Source organism: Notamacropus eugenii, chromosome 1 (genome assembly GCF_028372415.1).
Source record: "Notamacropus eugenii isolate mMacEug1 chromosome 1, mMacEug1.pri_v2, whole genome shotgun sequence".
Lineage (NCBI taxonomy): Eukaryota > Metazoa > Chordata > Mammalia > Diprotodontia > Macropodidae > Notamacropus > Notamacropus eugenii.
Window position 1 is genome coordinate 254,743,392 of NC_092872.1, and position 19,907 is coordinate 254,763,298.

The following is a 19,907-nucleotide window of genomic DNA, read 5'->3' on the forward strand; positions in this document are numbered from 1 at the left end:
ACAGAGGGAGAAACTGAGGTCCAAAGAGGGTTCATAATCTCAAGAGCTAGAAGAGACTTTGGAAGTCATGGAATTCTACCCTCTGACTTCCTTCCAGTCCCAGGGCTGGCTCTCTCCAGTACTCTTTCCAGATCAGACTAATTGACTGTGTGACCATGAGCAAGTAATCTGAGCCTCAGTTTCCTCATCTGTAAAAAAAAGGATCATAATGTCTTTAGTGTCTACCTCACAGAGTTGTTTCAAGGCTCAAGTGAAATAATGTGCAGAAAGCACTTTCTAAGTTTGTCAATATCCATTATAAATTACAAACAAGGCCAAACTCCCAAGTCCACGCACTTTCCACTCCCTCATATTTTGTAGACAAGAAACATTCTGAGAACAGTTCGCTCTAATGTAAAGATGCCTTAGCTCCAAAAAACCCTAACAGACAAAAGAGGTTAGTTTACTCCTCATTCTCTCTCCCAGAATACATCAGAGACCTTTCCAAGGTTCAGCTGAGCTATATTCACAGTGCTGAGAGGGATCCTGATTCATGAAGCGATAGGCTCTAGAGTCACTAAGATCTTGACAGGCTGAATGGATGAACCGAAATTAGCGAGATGAAATTTCACAGGAGTAAATGTCAAATGGTACATTTACACTTTTAAAAAATACATTGCATAAATATGATCTGGGAGAGACCAGGCTTGGCTGCAATTCATGGGGAAAAAGTCTTAGGGATTTTAGCTGATCCAAATGGCTGCTAGGAAGAAAGATAGTATAATTTGCACCAATATTTCAAAATAGTCAGGTTTCTTCAACGTGGACCCTTCCCTTCTCAGCATTTACCCCCACCCATATCCATGCCCTGGCTTTGGATCGCCTCTGTCGATTACTACCTGTATGACCTTAGAAAAGTTGCCAGTTTCCCCATCTGTAAAATGGGGCAGCAGAGAGGTGGGTGAGGAATCAGGAAGACTCATCTTTGTGAGTTCAAATGGGACTTCAGATATTTACTGGCCAGGTGGCCTCGGGCACCTGGTCAAGTCACTTAACCCTGTTTGTCTCAGTTTCCTCATCTCTAAAATGAGCTAGAGAAGGAACTCCAGTATCTTTGCCAAGAAAACCTTAAATGCGGTCACAAAAAGTCAGACACAACTGAAAACACTAAACAAAATGAGGAGATTGGAGTACATGACTTCTAAGTTCCTTTCAGCTCTAAATTTCTAATCCAGTGATCGCAGGAATGCAATCTGTCATCTATGACGAAGCTTTGTAACCGACATAAGATAGGTGGCTCCCAACAGATGGCATTGGTGGCATAGAAAGTATTGCTAGGATCTAGGGAGTGAGACATCTTTTTCAGCCAAGGTACTTAGAGAAGGTTTCCCAGGATTTGTGGCATTTGAGCTGGGCTCCTTGTAAGAAACACCATAGACAGTTATCCTTTACACAAGATTTCTGAACTTAACAAGTTCCAAATAAAAATCATCACTTCCAATATATTATATATAAATTTAAATATATAATATATATGAATAAAAAAGAGGATTATATATGAACTTGAGCCTAATTGCACATAACTTGCTTTTATTTTAAAGTATATAATAAATTCAACATAAAACTATCAGTGTCTTGCTTGTCTCTGATTCCTTTAACCTTTGCCTCAGTTTCTTCATCTGTAAAATCGGAGTGATAGAAACATCTACCCCTCCCCAACTAGTGCTTTTGTGGGGATAAAAGGAGTTAATATTTATGAAGCACTTTGTAAACCTTAAAGCACTCTAAAATGGCTAGTTATTTTTTTTAATTCAATGAATTTTTTTCTTTTGCTTTTTTGGGGAAGACTATCCCTGATTGCCCTATTCCTCTCATCTCCTCCCCCCTCCATTAACAAAAAAAAAGAAAAAAAGAAAAAGAAAGCCTGATAGCAAATATGCTGAGTCACACAAAATGAATTTGCACATTATCTGTATGTGAAAGAATGCCCCTTATTCTGCATCTTGAGTCCATCAACTGTCTGTCGCAGTTCTTCATCTGGTCCTCTGGAAATCATGGCTAGTCATTGTGCTGATCTGTCTTCTTCAGTCTTTCTAAGTTGTTTTTCTTTACAACATTGTTTTTACTATAATAATCATTCTCTTGATTGTGCTTACTTCACTCTGTGTAAGTATCTTCCTTGTTTTCTCTGAAACTGTCCCCTTCATCATTTCTTTTGCATGATAATGTTCCATTATATTCATATACCTGTGAATCTTAAATGCAAATGTTTGTAGATCTGACCAAGGCCTTTGACACTGTTAGTCATGAGGGCTTATGGAAAATTATGTCAAAATTTGGTTGCCTAGAGAAGTTCGTCAATATTGTACGTCAATTTCATGACTGCATGTTTGCCTGAATTTTGGATAGTGGACAATGCTCTCGTGCCTTCCCAGTCACCAACGGAGTGAAACAGGGCTGTGTGCTTGCTCCCATGCTTTTTAGCATGATGTTTTCAGCCATGTGGTCAAATGCTTTCAATGAGGATGAACATAGCATCAAGGTCAACTACCGTACTGATGGTAAGTTCTTCAATTTGAAAAGGCTACAATTCAAGACCGAAGTGGAGGGAGTGTTGGTGCATGATTTTCTGTTTGCAGATGATTGTGCACTTAATGCAGCCTCTGAAGCTCAGATGCAACAAAGTATGGATCAATTCTCTGTTGCCTGTGCTAATTTTGGCCTAATAATTAACACCAAGAAAACACAGGTGCTGCATCAGCCACCACCACATCATCTATATGTGGAACCACTGGTTACAACAAATGGAAAAGTTTTGAATGCTGTGGATAAGTTCACTTACCGTGGTAGTGTACTTTCCAGGGATGTACACGTTGACAATGAAGTTGATGTACACATTGCCAGAGCTAGCTCAGTGTTTGGGAGGCTCCAAAGAAAAGTTTGGGAGAGAAGACTGAAGGTCTACTGAGCTGTTGTACTGATCTCATTGTTGTATGCCTATGAAACCTGGACAGTCTACCAGGGTCATGCCAGGAAACTGAATTGCTTCCATCTGAGCTGTCTTAGGAAGATTCTGAGGATCACCTGGAAGGATAAGATACCAGACAGACACTGAAGTCCTTGCTCGAGCTGAACTGCCAATCATTCAAACTATGCTTCAGAGGGTGTAACTCCGATGGGCTGGCCATGTTATTTGAATGCAAAATATGCTATTGCCAGAAAGAGAACTCACATGGGGCAGGTGATCACACAGTGGTCAGAAGAAGCGATACAAGGACACTCTCAAGGTCTCTCTCAAGCACTTTGGATTTGACTGTGCAACATGGGAGACACTGGCACAGGACCACTCAGCATGACATGCCCACGTAAGAAAAGGTGCTGTGCTCTATGAGCAAAGCAGAATTGAGACAGCACAAAATAAACATAGGATGTACAAATTTGGAGTATCCACTCCAAATATTAACACAGACTATTTGTACCCAACCTGTAGTAGATCATTCTGAGCTCATATTGGTCTGATCAGCCACAGTCGGACACAATGAAACTTCACTTTACAATGATGATGCCGTTTTGGTCCTCTTCAAAGACAAAGGACCACAACAACCATAATTTGTTCAGCCAGTCCCCAACGGATGGGCATCCCCTTAGTTTCTAATTCTTTGCTATAAAAAACAGAGTTGCTATAAAGATTTTTGGTACATGTTTCCTGTTCCTCTTGCAGGTGTTTGGGATGTAGACCTACTAGTGGTATTGATGGATCAAAGAGTATGCCTGAGTTAGTGACTTTTGGAGTTGCCTTTGCTTGTTGAGTGAGAAATGCTCCTTCTTCTGTTTCTTTGGACAGGTGGCTGGACTCTTCCATGACCCCAGCATCGGCAACCCCATCCACATCTCCATTGTGCGTCTGATCCTGCTGGGAAATGAGGAGGTAATTCATTTAGAGGCTATGGTGCCTGCCCTCTTTGGAACTCAGGGTACTGGGAGTCTGGCCTACCTTAAGCCAGAGCTCAAAAGTGAAGATTCACTCAGTCTATCTGCTTGCAAACCACCCCACCACCACCACCATGGGGCCTCAGCAAGGAGGCCCCTGAGTGGTAGAGTGTGAGATACATTGAAAGACCTGCCTGCTCCCAAATTACTCTCCTACTGGCCTAACTGCCAGAAATTCCTACTGGGGACTATTTCTTGGGGTTGAGGCATTGACTCTAGAAGGGCCATGTTCAAATTTCCATCCATTACCTCTTTTGGGTAACACTTTAACCCAACAGCCCAAATGACCTGGCCATGTTGGAAGATCATTAGGATATGGCGCAAAAACCAGGATGTAGTGTGGTGAGAAAAGCACCAGTTTGGGAGTCACAGGGATTGGATTCAAATCCCAGCTTTACTTCTTACTTCTTGAGTGACTAGGGTCAAAGTCACTTAATTAGATGAGTTTCTTCATCTGTAAAATAAGAGAATTGGGGTAGATAACCTCAAAGGTCTATTCTAGCTCCAAGTTAATCATACCTTGATGAGGGGAAAAGAAGGGGCAAGTTCTCTTCCTGTGTGTAAGCTCTGTTGGCCATGGCCATGAAGCTTCAGGGGTCACCTGAAGAAATGTACATGGGTGTCCAGGTTTATAAGAGTTTTGAAACCAACTGAGCGTATCAGCAAGAACACCAGACTGGGAAGGGAGAAAACCAGGGAGGTATCAGCAAGCTCTAGATCTGGATCTTTTTTTGAGCTTTCTTTATGTCCAGGGAAAGGGGGTGCATATAAGCAGCTCATCTCTTTTCCCAGGAGGACCTCAAGATCACTCATCATGCAGATAACACTCTGAAAAGTTTTTGCAAGTGGCAAAAAAGTATCAACATGAAGGGTGATGCCCACCCACTGCATCATGATGTCGCAGTCCTGCTGACAAGGTATAGAGTGGGAGTGGGGCAGATGGCAGGGGAGAGCCTACTTTTCACTAATGTCCTATTGACTTTCTTAGAGAGCCTCTGATGTATGGGGAAATCATGACCCTGGCCTTTGGAGAGCTCCAGCATAGCAGGAGAGATATAACTTCTGCTATTAGGAAGCTCTTACTATGAATGAGACATATTTAACTCTCAGGGAGCTTCCAGTCTAATGGAGAAGATGTGTGTCCTGCCCTCAGAGAGATCTTATCTTATTCTGATTGGTCTCTAGGAAATTCCTAGTCTGAAGAAGGTTATAGAGTCCCTGCTGTTAGAGCTTCTCTCCAGAATTTCCCAGATTAATGGCCCTCAGCCACTTAGCAAGCATTTCTTAAGTACGTGACACTTTGAGTGGGAGGAGTCATATAGTCAGCCTTTAGGAGACTCCCTGGAAGCTGAATGGAGGATGAGTTGGAGTAGGGAGAGACCTGAGGCCAGCCTCAAACTGTGAGACTCTGTACCAGGGTGGGGACCCTGAGGTATAGAAGAGATGCAGTGAAGATAGAAACAGTATAATTTGGCAACGGACCGAAAATGTAAGAAGAGGGAGAGGGAGGAGTCAAGGGTGACTAGGAATCCTGGTCAATGGCATTGCCAAGCAAGACAACGTAGAGGGAAAAGTGAAGAAGTGAGAATGAGAAAAGATAAGGAAGTTTGGAGATAATGAGCACAGAAGCTAAGTACTTACAGGTAATGGTAAGATCCAAGGGGCTAACCATCTTTTGTGTGTAGCTGAGAACTTAGGGCTGAGTCACGGAAAGTGAGCAGACTGAGGAAATGGGAAGTTGGGGTATTTGGGGGACATCAGTGTAAATGCTGGAGTCTCATACTATGAGCTCAGAAGTTGGAACGGAGATCCTCAGAGAGCTCCTGATTTCATAGGCGAGGCAGAGTCAGTGTCCTTAGCACACATGCTTGAAGTTTTTCCTCTAGGAGTGAGTATAGAATGCTCTGAGCCATCCACACCCCCTTACCAAGTTCTCTTGGTAGGTAGGTATTTCCTGTAGCCAGGAAACAGAATGAAAGTTAACTAGCTTTGAGACTGTTGTAATTATAATAACTAACATGTCATACTTGGTGGTTTGCAAAGCACAACAGCTCTATGAGCTAGATGGTGGAAGTATTATGATTATTGCCATGTAACAACTGAAGAAACTGAGACCCAGAGAGGTCAGCTGATTTGCTCATGGTTGTATAACTGCCAACTATCCCAGTGGAACCCAAACCTAGGCCTTTTTGTTTGAAGCCCCCCTCACTGTGCCAGTTATGAGCTCCTTGAAGGCTGGGCCTGCCTTCTCCATGTACATGGAAGGGTCCTTCGTGCCTCGCCCAGAGTCCTGTGTATTGTAGGATCTCAGTAAATATTCATCAAATTGAATTGAAATTGATTGAGTTGTCTGTTTTTCTCTGTGCCCAGGAGAGATCTCTGTGCTGCCATGAACCGGCCCTGTGAGACATTGGGCTTATCACACGTATCAGGCATGTGCCAGCCCCACAGGAGCTGTAACATCAATGAAGACACTGGGCTCCCTCTGGCCTTCACTGTGGCCCATGAACTTGGACACAGGTATTTACCTATAAAAATGATCATCTTGCGATTAAATGGAAATGTTCCTAAGAATTATACTTCCCCTTTTCCAGCAAGAGATTCCTGATCAGCTCAGGGCTGGATTAGATGACCTCTGAGCTACATTTTCATTTCTGAGATTTTGTGATTCTTCTGATAGAAGATAGATAAATAGATGATGGGTGGATAAATGGATGGACGATAAGTGATAGACGATGAACAGATGAGTGTATGATTGATAGATGATAAAGAGATGATAGCTGAATAGAAGGATGGATGGATAATAGATATACAGATGGATGAATGATATTTATAAATATATATGTAAATATATAAATATTGATAAATGTCCAAGAGATGAATGAATAGATGGATCGATAGATGGATAGACAGAAGGTAGATAGATAGATGTGTGGGTGGATGGATGGATAGGTAGATGGACAGATAGATAGACAGACAGACAGACAGACAGACAGACAGACAGACAGACAGACAGACAGACAGATAGATAGATAGATAGATAGATAGATAGATAGATAGATAGATAGATAGATAGATAGATAGATAGAATTTCTAAAGCATTTTAAGGTTTGCCAAGCACTTCACACATGTTATCTCCCTTGGTCCTCCTATAAGTCAGGAGGGTAAAGGCAGTAATTAACCCAGTATGTTCTAGGCAAAGAACCCCAAACATGAAGGCAAGACAGCTGATGTCTTAGCCAAGAAGGCAGCAGGTGCTGCCCATGGCTTTCCCTACTGAGGGCACTAAGCTCTCCTTCCCAAATGTCTGGGGGGTGACTCATGTTTTCATTTCACTAAACCATCTTGAGTCAAAGGTCATGAAGCCCTCCCTCAGGGGCACAGGGTGAACTTTTGCCCTGGCTTTGTTAGTTTTTTACCAAAAGGATCTTCCCCAGTTGTCATATATGAGGATCTTGGAAGCCTAGGTCTAGAAAGGGGCCATTCAGTCTAACCTCTTTGTTTTCCCGTTGGGGAAACTAAGGCTGAGAGAAATTAGGTGACCTGCCCAGAGTCCCATTGAACCCAGGCCCTGCGAAGCTAGGACCAACGCTCCTAAGGAAATGTGTGGTCTTGACCAAGTCACTTCTTAAACTAGTAATTAATTTCCTGATCTGTAACATGAGGGAATGGATTGGCCACCAGACATGTCTGGAGTGAAATAAATGGTCTTGTACATTTGCCTGGAATCTGTGAGGACATCTTTAACTTCTGGACTAGGCAGGTGATTTAGAGCTGATATCTTTCCGTACACTCCCTAGCTGATGGGAATGATTCTCATTCCTTTGCGCTGAAAAAACTGGGGCCCTGGAGCACCCTTACTCAAGGGACCTTCTGGGTTAAACTGAAATGGTTCATAATGTCAGAGCCCACCGACGGAAGACTCACCATTACAGAGGCTAGGTTGGGCTAGCAGTTACTTAGAAATCTCCCTGGATGGGGATGTCTCAAGCAAGCTAATAGGACAAGGGAGATGGCCCACAGGATGCTGGACCTTCAGTGATCCAGCCGTCTTCTAGCCCCTCTTTAGAGGGGCTAATTATAAACCATTCCTATCTGTTCATTAAAATAGGTGTTCTAAAGGCAACTTTTAGGGAGAGAACACAGTTTGCTAGCTTAATTATGGCTACCTTAAGTACTCAAAAGAAATAATAGTTCATTAAAAAAAACTATGATTTTCAACTTTTCCCTAGTTCAGTCTAAACTAGTGAAACTTTAACATAGACTCACAAATCAGCAGGAAAGAAAAATGATAAAAATAGCCACAGCTGGGGCCAGCTGTGGGCAGCTGCTCTCTCCATCCATGGATCATGGGCTTAGATGACCCCAGACATGTCGTAGATCATATTTCTCTTTCCCCTTCCTCCATTTCCCCTGTCCCCTCCCACCACATTTGTAGCCTAACAGGAGAAATCAGGGGAGAATTCTTCTCATGGTCGGGGAGGGGGAGCAGAGAATGGTTTTCATTATTGAACGAACTTTCCTCATCGATAAATAGAATCACAGGTACAGCGAGAGCCGTCTGCTCAAGGAACCCTGACAGGTAGTGAGTTTTCCATTCATGGAGATATTCAAGGAAAAGCTCAATGACAGCTTATTGAGGATGCTATGGAGAAGATTTCTACTCAGGTCTGAGTTGGATTAGGTGACCTTGGAGGTCCCTTCCCCCTCTGGGGTTTTGTGACTTCCTGAAATGAGATAATAGATGTCTTTTATAAACAGATTTTTAATATTTTATATATTTATAATTAAATAAAATCTATTTATAGCTTATAAATTTAATAAATAATATATATTTAATAAATGTACTTAATATTTAATATTTTAATTACATTAATTAAAATATGTTCATATCTTATAAACATATTTTTAATAGATTAATAAATTAATCAACAAATCAGGTATCTACAAAATGCCAGGCACTGTACTCTTGATACAGATAATAATTGAAGCAGTACCTGGCCTCCAGAAACTTCCATTCTATTAGGGGATAAAATGCTGCACACATGGACAGGGTTTTATTAATAGGGATTACTTTCCCTACTTTTATTTCAGAAAATGACAAGGAAACAGAAAATCCTTACAGAGTAGCGAGAAGGCAGTGGTGTTCCTTTCCCCATTTTTACATTCTTTTCCCTCATTCAATCCTCTCAGTTTTTCTAGAAGATAGGCAGACCATGGCAACACTTATTCAACTCATTTTGCAGAATAGGAAACTGAGGACATAGAAATCATAGCATTTAAAATAGGAAGGAACCAAGAGTGTGCTGGTAAATGTTTAACAACCAGCTTTATGGAAATGTATACAAAACACACTATAAAATTTAATCTCCCTAATTAATCATTTCTCCATCATTTTCTTAAATACAATCAACCAAGCAGTAAACTGAGCTCTGATTTATAACATTTCCTCATTTTTGAGGTATAAATGCTCACACTGAAAATGTAACTATCAGCTCACCCCTGGAAGGGATGCTGGTGGTGATCTAGTTATATTGTATAGAATTAGGAACTAAAACCCAGAGGCATTACTCATTGTGGTAGAACCAAGTACAACCCCCTTTGATCCTGAATCCCCACTCTGTGCTTTTCCCCTAGGAGGCATTTTTAAATAACCTGGCAGATGGGGGTGGTTCCCCACCCTTACATCCTTCTCTTGTTTGGGTCAACAGTCTCTGCTTGTTTTTGTGAAGGGTTGGTGTCTCCAGATGGGGAGCAGCACGTGCTGGAGGCCCGGCTGCTCACCCATCCCCTCGCGGGCCTGTGCTCTTAATGCAGTTTTGGGATTCAGCATGATGGAAGCGGCAATGACTGCGAGCCCGTTGGGAAAAAGCCTTTCATCATGTCTCCACAGCTCCTGTACGACACCTCGCCGCTCACCTGGTCCCGCTGCAGCCAGGAGTACATCACCAGGTTCCTCGAGTAAGTGCCAGACCCCTCTCAGCCCCTTGGATGGGTAGGCTTGTCTCCCTGACTGATGGGGTGGGAGGGGTAGCACTGAATTTCTCAGCTGAGGGAAACCCCCACCTTTACCTGTTACTCTTTCCTTAATCTAGGAGAGAGGGAAGGTTAGTCCATCAGTCATGTATTCAGTCTAACAGATATTTATAAATGACCTGCTATGTGCAAAGGCACTGTGTTGGGTGCTGGAGACAGACAAAAATGAAAAGCCCTTTTCTTAAGAAATTTACCTTGTGCTAGAGGTGGGGTGGGGAGGATTCCAGCCTGCGCTTGAAGGAGGTAAGGGGAGAGAAAGAATGAATGGTCAGGGATCAGAGAGGGCTTCAGGAAAGGGCTGGCCTCTGATCTGAGCCCCATGGAAGGTGGATAGCCTCCAAGGGGGAGGAGGTAAGAAGGGGGCACAGATTGCAGGTCAGGTGGGCAGAAACAGTGAACCTGAAGGTGAGGCGACTTAGGAAGCATTGAGGAGGTGCTCACTATGTACCAGGCTACAAGTACAAGCAAATAGAGAGTTCCTGCCTTTGAGAGGAGCTTATGTTCTAATGGGGGAAAACAACACGGGGAAGACTGGGAGGGAATGAAGGATGTGGAGCAACATCTATTGCCCCCCAAGAAGTATCTGGAAAGACTGATGTTTTTGCCTCCTCTGTGGAGGGCCTTGTCTGCCAGACTCAGGAGGGAGAGGCAAGAGGCAACCACTGAAGGCTTTGGAGCAAGGGAGTGGCATAAGAGTTTGGTTGTACAGGTACATGAATCGAATGCCCCACATCCTACCTTGCCATCAGGAGGCTTCTTGGTTGATTGAGTGTGAATCTAGGACCTGAGAAAGAGACAATGAGCTCAATCCAGGGCATCCTACCATGCAAATACCAAAGCAGTGCATATGAGTGTATGTGAGTGTGTGTGTGTGTGTGTGTGTGTGTGTGTGTGTGTGATGCGAGAAGAGAGAATCCAGGCTGGCAAATAACTGCTTTCTGGTTTCATGAGGGATGCAGCAGTTGTGCGGCTACAGGGACCCATGGACCTGTCTTCATCTGGAAAAATCTCCTCTCCTAACTCAGCTAAATAAAATAGCATAGAATTTAAGGTCCTACATGAAGTGACACAGAGTGAAGGAAGCAAAGCCAGGAAAACAATATGGATCCTGACTGCAATGGTATTAGTGTGAAGAGCAAGAATGATCACAGAACACAGAATGGGGTGTGGTTGTCATCGCCAGGCTTGACTTGTAAAGGGATGAGAAAAATCTCCCTGTCTCTCTCTCTCTCTCTCTCTCTCTCTCTCTCTCTCTCTCTCTCTCTCTCTCTCTCTCTCTCTCTCTTTCTCTCTCTCTCTCTCTCTCCCTCTCTGTCTCTCTCTCTGTCTCTCTCTCTCTGTCTCTCTGTCTCTGTCACTCTCTGTCCCCTCGCCTCTCTCTGTTTCTCTGTCTTTTCTGTCTCTGTCTTTTCTCTCTGTCTTCTCTGTGTGTCTTCTCTCTTCTCTCTCCCCCTTCCTTCTTTCCTCCCTCTTTCTGTCTCTCATCTTTCTCCCATTTCTCACTGTCTTTTCTCTCTTTCTTTCCCTCTCTTCTCTCTCTCCTCCTTTCTTCCTTCCCTCTTTCTCTATGTCTCTTAGTCTCTCTCTTTCTCTCTCTCTCTCGCTCTCCTTCCTTCCTCCCTCTTCCATCTCTCATCTCTGTCTCTTTCTCACATCTGTTTCTGTCCCTCTCTTGTGTCAGACCCCATTGGTGTGTTTGGTGGTTAGTCTTGGTGAACTGCTTTTCTTTCATTCTTTTTAAAAAATATTTTCTTTGCAAAGGATGACTTGCTGGGGAGGGGAAGGCTATATCTGGAAACAAAGGTGGTGTAAAAACAAAAGCCAACACTATTTTTTTCCTTAAAAGAAGCTGAGGTCCTCCCTGTCCAGGTCTGGGCAGTTTGCATTTCTAAGCAATACAAAGGACCTCCCTCAGACAGAGCAGAATGTTTTCCTTGTAAACACGTCCTAGAAAACACACCCTTGTGTGGTCTGGACAGTGTGGAGACTGGGGCAGAGGGAAGAGGGACCAGGCACTCAGACACTCGACAGACCACTTCCTGCCCTCCCTGCCGAGACAGGACACATAGAGAGAAATCAGAGGGCAGGGGATGATGCCCAGCGTCCTCCTCTTCCGTGAAGTCTCTCCTGATTCCCCGCCTACGCTCCACATGACTCTGCAAGGACTTGGGATGCTTCTCGTACTGACTTTTCCATTGTTTCTCCTCAGTTCAATGGGAGCTTCTCAAGGGCCAGGATTGTTTCATCCTTGGTCTTTATATCCCAAGGACCTAACACAGTGCCTGGCTTATAGTGAACGATTGATATGGGTACTCACTCCAAAAGTATGGGTCATAACCTGTTCTTGCTTTCTTGTCCAGTCTCATTCTTGGTCCCAGAAAATCTCCATGGAGGAGAGAACTTGCTTAAAAATAAACAAAACCCAACCCAGAAACAAGCACTAATTAAGAGACCAGTATATGGTAGGTGCTTTATAATTGTTGCAACCCTGCCCCCATCCTCACAAGAACTCTGGGAGGCAGATGGGATTATAATCCCCATTTTACAACTGAGGAGATGGAGGCAGGCGGAGGTTAAGTGACTTACCCAGGGTCACACAGCTAAGCAGTATTTGAGGCCACGTTTGAACTCAGGTCTTCCTGATTCCAGGCTCAGTGCTCCTAGCTGTCTTTCATTTCAGTTGTGTCTGACTCTGTAACCCCTTATTGGGGATTTTTTTGGCAGAGATAATGGAGTGGTTTGCCATTTCCTTCTCCAGCTCATTTTACATATGAGGAAACTGAGGCAGATTGGGTAAAGTGACTTGCCCAGGTTTACCCAGCTAGATCTGAATTCAGTTCCTTCTGACTACAGAGTAGGAGCTACATTCACCCTACCACTTAGCTGCCCTGTGTCTACCAGATGACCAGGAGAATAGGGTCATAGCCAGTCTAGAATCTGTACCAACCTCCACCATAGGGCCAGTCTCCAAGAGTCATAGAGGAGAAAGGAGAGATCTCAGTGGGCTGAAATATAGGCACAGAATCTCCAAATGGAAAGGTGACCTTTGGCCACTACAACTTGGAGAGTCTATGAGTGGTCGAAGGAAGTGGGACCTTGAAGGATGGGGCAGAGGGCTGCCAGCTAGAGAGACACCCCTCCTTTTGTTTAATGGAGACCTTACTGTGTTCAGTAACAATGTCACCCTCACTGGCAAAGTGACCTAGTGGGGGATGGGCCTGAGAAATCCCAGACGTTCATGGTTTCCAGATGGAAAAAGCTCTAAGGTCAGTGAGAAATAACTCCCTCCTCACTAGCAAGGCCTCTGTTTACCCAAGGCCACATTTTGGACCTTCAGACTCCTGACTAGCCCCTCCAGCCTGGGAAGAAGCCATTAGCAGGGCTCCAGACCCACCCCTCCCTGTCCACAAACCTCTCTGGAATGTTTGTCCTTCTCAGCTCCACGGGGAGGAGGGGAAAGGCAAGGATGGAATACCTGAGCTGAGGGGCCTTCATCCTGAAAGAAGGCCATTTGGACAGTGAAGGGGGGAGGAGTCAGAAAGTAACACAAAGGTCCCCAGTAGAAAAAAAGCAGAAAAGTGGGAAAAAATTGTACCTGTTTGTTGTGGGTGCTGGTTTGCTTGCTTTCGACTTTACCAAGTGTGCTTAAATCCATAATGTTGTTTGATGTCTTAGTGGTTGGCAGGATCAGGATTATTATTTCATAGACAGGGAAAGTAAAAGCCAGGTGAAAGCAGAAAAAAATTCAGGCTTCTTACAGTGGAAATGATGCATTAATGGCAGACTTTCATTTGCTTCTCAGAAGGTATGTGTCAAGGGTGCTGAAATAAGGCCAGACCTTACCTCAGTGGAGAGGTGGCCTGAAGTCAGATGAACACAAGCCACTGGAGTCTCACCAATCCTGGGATCACATGAGGTCTGGGGCCACCATCTTCCAAATGGTGATATCCTCAAGGCTCTGTTCTCAGCATCTTAACTTCCTGGGCCAGTCAACCAGCAAGTCTTCACTGAGCTCAATTCAGTTCAAAAAACATTTATTAAGAATCTACCACATATAAGGCCCCACTCTCAATATAAGACCCAAAGAGAGCTCTATGGGACTCTGGTTTCCAGTATGGATTCTAAATGACCCCTGAAAGCCCATCCAACTTTGAAATTCCATGATATGCCCTGGGCCCTTCTCAAAGAGATCATTGTCTAATTGGAAGGGAAGGCATGGTCTAGGCAGATGGTGGTGGTGATGATGATGATGATGTAAGAAAGAGTGAGATCAGAGGGGTGGGATGGGCAAAAGGAAGGAAGAAATTTGAAGATGGAGAGAGGCCACTCTCGCCTGAATGGATAGGTCAAGGAAGGCACTCTTGGAGGAAGGGAAGGTCTCCCAAAGGGGTAAGATGCCCAGGTATCTTCAGCCACAAGGAATGGTGTCACCAAATACAATGACATTGCTGCAGTATTCTAGAGCTGACAAAGTGCTTTCACCACTGTGACAAATATTATTATCCCCCATTCTATAGATGGAAAAACTGAGACTCAACAAGCTTGAACGGCTTGTTTGGGGCACACAGTGTAGGAGATTTGGCACATGGACTCCCATTACAGGTCCTTTGCTTTCTCCACTACAAGGAAATGCCTGTTAACAAAGGCAGAGAGATGGGAGAAGATAGGGCCAGAACCTGGGACTCTGAGGAGTCTCTTCTCCTGGAATGTAATGCACATGAAAGGAAGATGCCAGCTTGGGGAGAGGAGGTGATCAAGCAGTCATCAAGGGTTGATTTATTAAGTATTTACTATGTGCCATGTACTTTGCTTTGGTGCTAGGGATACCATGACAAAACAGGGAAATGGCCTATCCTCAAGAAGCATATATACTGCAGGGCCAATTGGTGACCTAAGTACCACATTGAATATAGTCCACCCTGTTGGGAGAGGATTACCCCCATTTTACAGAGAGGGAAGCTAAGGCTCAGAGAAGTTTTGGGGACTTGCCCATAGTCACACAGTCAGTGTCAAAGGCAGGATTTTGAGTCAGGTAGGTCTCTCCTGATTCTCAGTTACATTTCCAGCTGGAATGATCACTCAAGTCTAGATTGTACAGGGCTGAGGAGTTTGGTATATATTTTTCAGGCTAGGAGGAGGGACTAATTGGAGTTTTGACCATGAGGGAGGGACTGGATGGAAACAATACTTTAGGAAGGTTAACCTGGCAGTCCTCATGGGATTTTAGGATTTAGAGATAGGATGCCAGGGTACCAAGGCCCTCAGGCCTCCAGTTTTGGAGAAAAGCCATCCTACTATCAGCCTTGACTCCTCAGCTTCACTGAGGCCCCAAGGGAAGGTCACAAAAGTAGTAGGTAGCAGAGAGGAAACATCTGATTTCAAACCCTACGTTGTCCAGAATGGATCAGAAGAGTGTATATGTGGGGGAGTCCGTGGAGGCAGAGAGGCTGGTTAAGAGATTTATTCATCAGGTCCTAGGTTAGGCCTAAATCGCCAATTTCCCTTTCTGATAAAAGCTGCAGGTGGTTTTCCTCCTAAAGGCTCCCAGAGTGCTGGCAGGCCACTCCAGGCAGAACCTTGGTGAGCCTGGACAAGGCCAAGAGCCAGGTGGCTTTTCTTCAAAGCTTGTCCTGAGGGTCTTGGTATGTATGCCTGCATCATTTCTCTGCCATCGTGGTATGCCTTCTTCTCTGATGGCATGATTGGCACTCTAACCCTATGTTATTCTACCATCTTTTCCTGATGACTATGCCTTCCCACTTTGATAGAATCCTCTCTTGTCACAAAGAAGAATGACTCATATGCAAAAGAAAAAGAAAAAAACCCAATGTTTTTGCCCCGTAAGTTGGTGTATGCCCACCACCCCTCTGCTGAAGGGTGTAGCATATTTTACCTCAGGTTCTCTGAGCCCGTGATTCCTGATTAGTCATTGCACTGATCAGCGCTGCAGTGGTTTTCATGGCTGTTTTCCTTTATGTTAGTCTAATCATCCTGTGCCCTTTTCTCCTGGTCCTTCTCACTTCACTCTGCATCTGTTCACAAATTCTTCCTAAGTTGTTGTCAATGTTTTACTGATGCTCCTCTCCTTTTCTTACACCTTGTCACATTGCTTACAGGGAGATGATACTCAAGATGGGCAGAGGGATAGTAAACAGTCCCTGACTTGTGTTAAGTGGGCCATAAGGATCCGGCCTTGGGGAGCTTAAAGAATGGGCCCTTGACAATGGTGATCAATGAGGTGAGAGCAAGATTAAGGGAGGCTCAGGCTTCCAATTTTCAGAAATGGGCAAGCGTGGATCCTGTCCACCATAGACCATTGAGTTGGACAGCAAAGGCCCAGGACAGGTTACTGAGGAGATAATCAGGAAACATTTAGAAAGGTAAGAGCCTGCATTTTTAGCTTTGTTAAGGACAACTCATGCTAGGCTTGGCTCCTTTCGCTTTTCTCCCAGAGGTCAGGATTTCTAGCCTATCGATAGAGTTTAGCTAGATTTTAGCCATGCATGTGCCGAAATGTGGGGAAGACCAAGTGATATGGGGTCAGGTGACAGCCTTGTTAGGGAGATTCTATCTGATGGAATGAACAGTCAGAGAGGAGTTACTGATCATTCCTTGAACAGAGGTCTCTTGTAGAGACTCTGTCCATGGCCCTGGATTATTTAAACTTTTCTTTTTTTTCTAGTGATTTGATAAAGGGATGGATGGCATGCCTTAAAAATACTTATAAATGGCATGAACCTCATAAGGTCAGCTAATACCTTGCATAACAGACTCAGGATCCAAGAAACTCATCACAAACTAGAATGTCATGCAACATCTAATAAGAGGATGTTGATGATGATAGTAACAACAATAGGTAGCACTTATATGTTATCTACTGTGTGCCAGGCATCATGTGCGTATTGTCTCATTTGATCCTCACAACAACCTGGGAGGGGGCTGCTATCATTATCTCCATTTTACAGATGAGGAAACTGAGGAAAACAGAAGTTAGGTGACCTGTCCAAGACCACTTGACTCATAAGTTTGAGGCCATATTTGAATTCAGGTCCTCCTGACTTCAAACCCAGCCCCATATCCATTGTGCCACTTCTATGCACAAGATGACATTTAGGAGGGATAAATATAAAGTCTTAGATGGATTCCAAAAAATTAGTTGTACTAGTACAGCATGGGAGAGAGCTGGCTACACATCTTGAAAAAGATGTGAGAGGTTTCAGGGTAACGTAAGCTCAATATTAGTCAATTGTGTGAAAAATGAAAGGTCAGTGTAACCATGGGCAGCATTTTGAGGTCCAATGTCCAGGATTAGAGTGAAATCTAGTCGCCAGGGCTAAAATACAATCCCACTGTATATAATACAATCCCTAGTGGGTCCAACTCTGGAGACTTTTTTGAATGCCAGGTGCCACATTTTAGGGAGGGAATTAATAAACCTGTGAGTGCCCAGAGGAGGGTAGCTAAGAGAGCCAACTCCTTGAGATGAGGTCATAGGAACAGCTGAAGGAACTTGGCGTGTATATCCCGGTTAGGAGGACACTTAGGGAGATGTTAGCTGCCTTCAAGTATTTGTAGGGCTATGTCTGGGAAGAGGGATTTCATTTGTTTTACTTGGCCCTAGAGGGCAGAGTTAAGAACAATGAGTGGAAGTCCAAGGGAAGCAAATTTAGGCTTGAGAGAAGGAAAAACATCCTTCCAAAGAGATATATCACAAAATAGAGTGGGCTGCCTTGGAGGGAGGAAGGGAGTTCTCCTTCACCAGGGGCCTGTAAGTACAGGCAGGATGGCCACTTATTGGACTACTGTAGATTATGGTGGACAGAGAATTTCTGCTTGGATATGGATCAGACTGGGTGGCCTTTGAATCTGCCATTCTGTGACCTCAACTGCACTTTGTCCCAAATCCCTTGTTTTCACTGTTCATCCCTCCTTCCTCACACTAACCTCGTTTAGAGTCACTATTGATCCTTAGTGACTCACCCTCCATATCCAGTCACTTGATCTAATCATTGTTCATTCTGACTCTAAACATCTCTTGCTCAGTCCATTAATCAATCAAAAAACATTTATTGATCACCTACTTATTGTTATTCAGTCATTTTTAGTTGTGTCAACTCTTTATGACCCCATTTGGGATTTTCTTGGCACAGGTGGATTAGTTTTCTATTTCCTTCTCTAGCTCATTTTACAGATGAGAAACTGAGGCAAACAGGGTGAAGTGACTTCCCCAGGGTCACACAGCTAGTAAGTGTCTGAGGTCCGATTTGAACTCAGGTCTTCCTGACTCCAGGCAGCTTTCTATCCACTTAGTCACCTAGCTGCCCTTATAAATTAATCAATTAATTAAGCTTGTTACTGTGATGTGCTGAGGATACATATACAAAGGATGAAATGATCCCAGCTCCCATTGAATTTAAATTTTAATCCATTGCCTACAAAAGTACTGGGTGTGTTGAGGAAAGATATGTGATTTCTCTCACATTTAAATTCCTATGGCCTGGGTCCAAGATCCCTCAGGGAGTTAGCAGCAGAGCCAAGTTTTGAACCAAAGCTCCCTGATCCCCTCAGTGTTTCTTTTAAACAGCTCATGTTCTGGTAAGATACCTCACATGTGCCAACAACAGCAACTTTTGGACCCTAAGGCGCTGGGCCAAGCCCGGAAAACTAAGGTTTTTGCTATAGATTGGCGTCTCAAACTCACTGTATCTGAAACCCCACTGCTTAATATGTTCCCGAAGCTTCCCTCAATTCTCTCCTCCCCAGACTTCCCAAGGCATCACCATCCTTCTGATTACCCAGATTCACCATCAGAGTCTTCCATCTCTCTCGCCCCAAATCCAATCCATTGGCACATCGGTGGGTGCTTACTTCCAGATCTTTCATGTGTATCCTTTTCTCTCCTCTAATGAGAGACTTGTTTTGACTTCCATTCCTAAGTCACTTAAAAACCTTTTCAAAATGAAGTTATCCACTAACACTGACATTTCATTATAGAAAAATAAGCAAAAACAAAACCCCAAATGAGGATTGTATATGAAACTGAACTAATGTACAATTTTTAAAAATAGATATGAAGGTTGTTAAGATATTCATGGTAGTAACAAAATTTCCTGTCTGTGTCTCCTTTTGAACATTTTTTCCTGTGTATTTTCAATGTTTTCTTGATATGATTTTCTATCTTTTTCTTTGTATCTCTATCACATCATTAACTTAACCTCTCCTACACACACACACCCTTACAAGAAATAAAAGCCCTCCCTTATAACAAAATGTTATAATTAAGCAAAACATAGCAACCCATTGACTATGTCTATAAATGTATGTCCCATTCTGCACCTCTCTGATCCACCACTTCTCTTCCAAGCGATGGCAAGCATCCTTCATCATCTCTCTTCTGAGCTCATGGATTGGTCACTGTGTGGAGGATAGTTCAGAAGTCTTGCATAGTTGTTTCACTTGACATTTTTTATGGTCGTTGTATAAACTGTTCCTGATTCTGCTTGCTTCCCTCTGCATCAGTTCTTACAAATCTTCCCAGGTTTCTCTGAATTCATCCTGCTTCTCATTTCTGATGGCACAATCCTATGTCACATCCTGTGTCATAGTTTGTTCCGCCAGTTCCCAGTTGGTGGGTACCCATTTTGTTTATAATTCTTTGCTACCACAAAAAGTACTGCCATATATATTCCTGTGCACATGGATCACAACAGCATTATGAGCTGAATAGTGTAAGATTTTTTTTTATCACCATTGTACAAATGAGGAAACTGAGGCTCAAGTGGACTAAATGCCCTGCCTAGAGATATGTCAACTAAAAGGGTAGGCATGAGGATGGCAACCCTTCTGAGGCACCTTCCTACTCGATGGTTCTGCCTCCCAACATCAAATCTAGTGCTGCCACT

The 19,907-nt window shown here is 43.7% G+C and overlaps 1 protein-coding gene across 1 annotated transcript in view; it reads left to right on the forward strand.

Moving 5' to 3' along the window:
• ADAMTS7 (ADAM metallopeptidase with thrombospondin type 1 motif 7) overlaps positions 1–19,907 on the forward strand; it is a 168,694-nt gene that overhangs the window by 43,426 nt on the left and 105,361 nt on the right. Inside the window, exons 5-8 of the mRNA XM_072628586.1 lie at positions 3,824–3,907; positions 4,762–4,886; positions 6,340–6,489; positions 9,787–9,930. Of these exons, the coding sequence (XP_072484687.1) occupies positions 3,824–3,907; positions 4,762–4,886; positions 6,340–6,489; positions 9,787–9,930 (503 nt within the window). The remainder of the gene's footprint in view (positions 1–3,823; positions 3,908–4,761; positions 4,887–6,339; positions 6,490–9,786; positions 9,931–19,907) is intronic.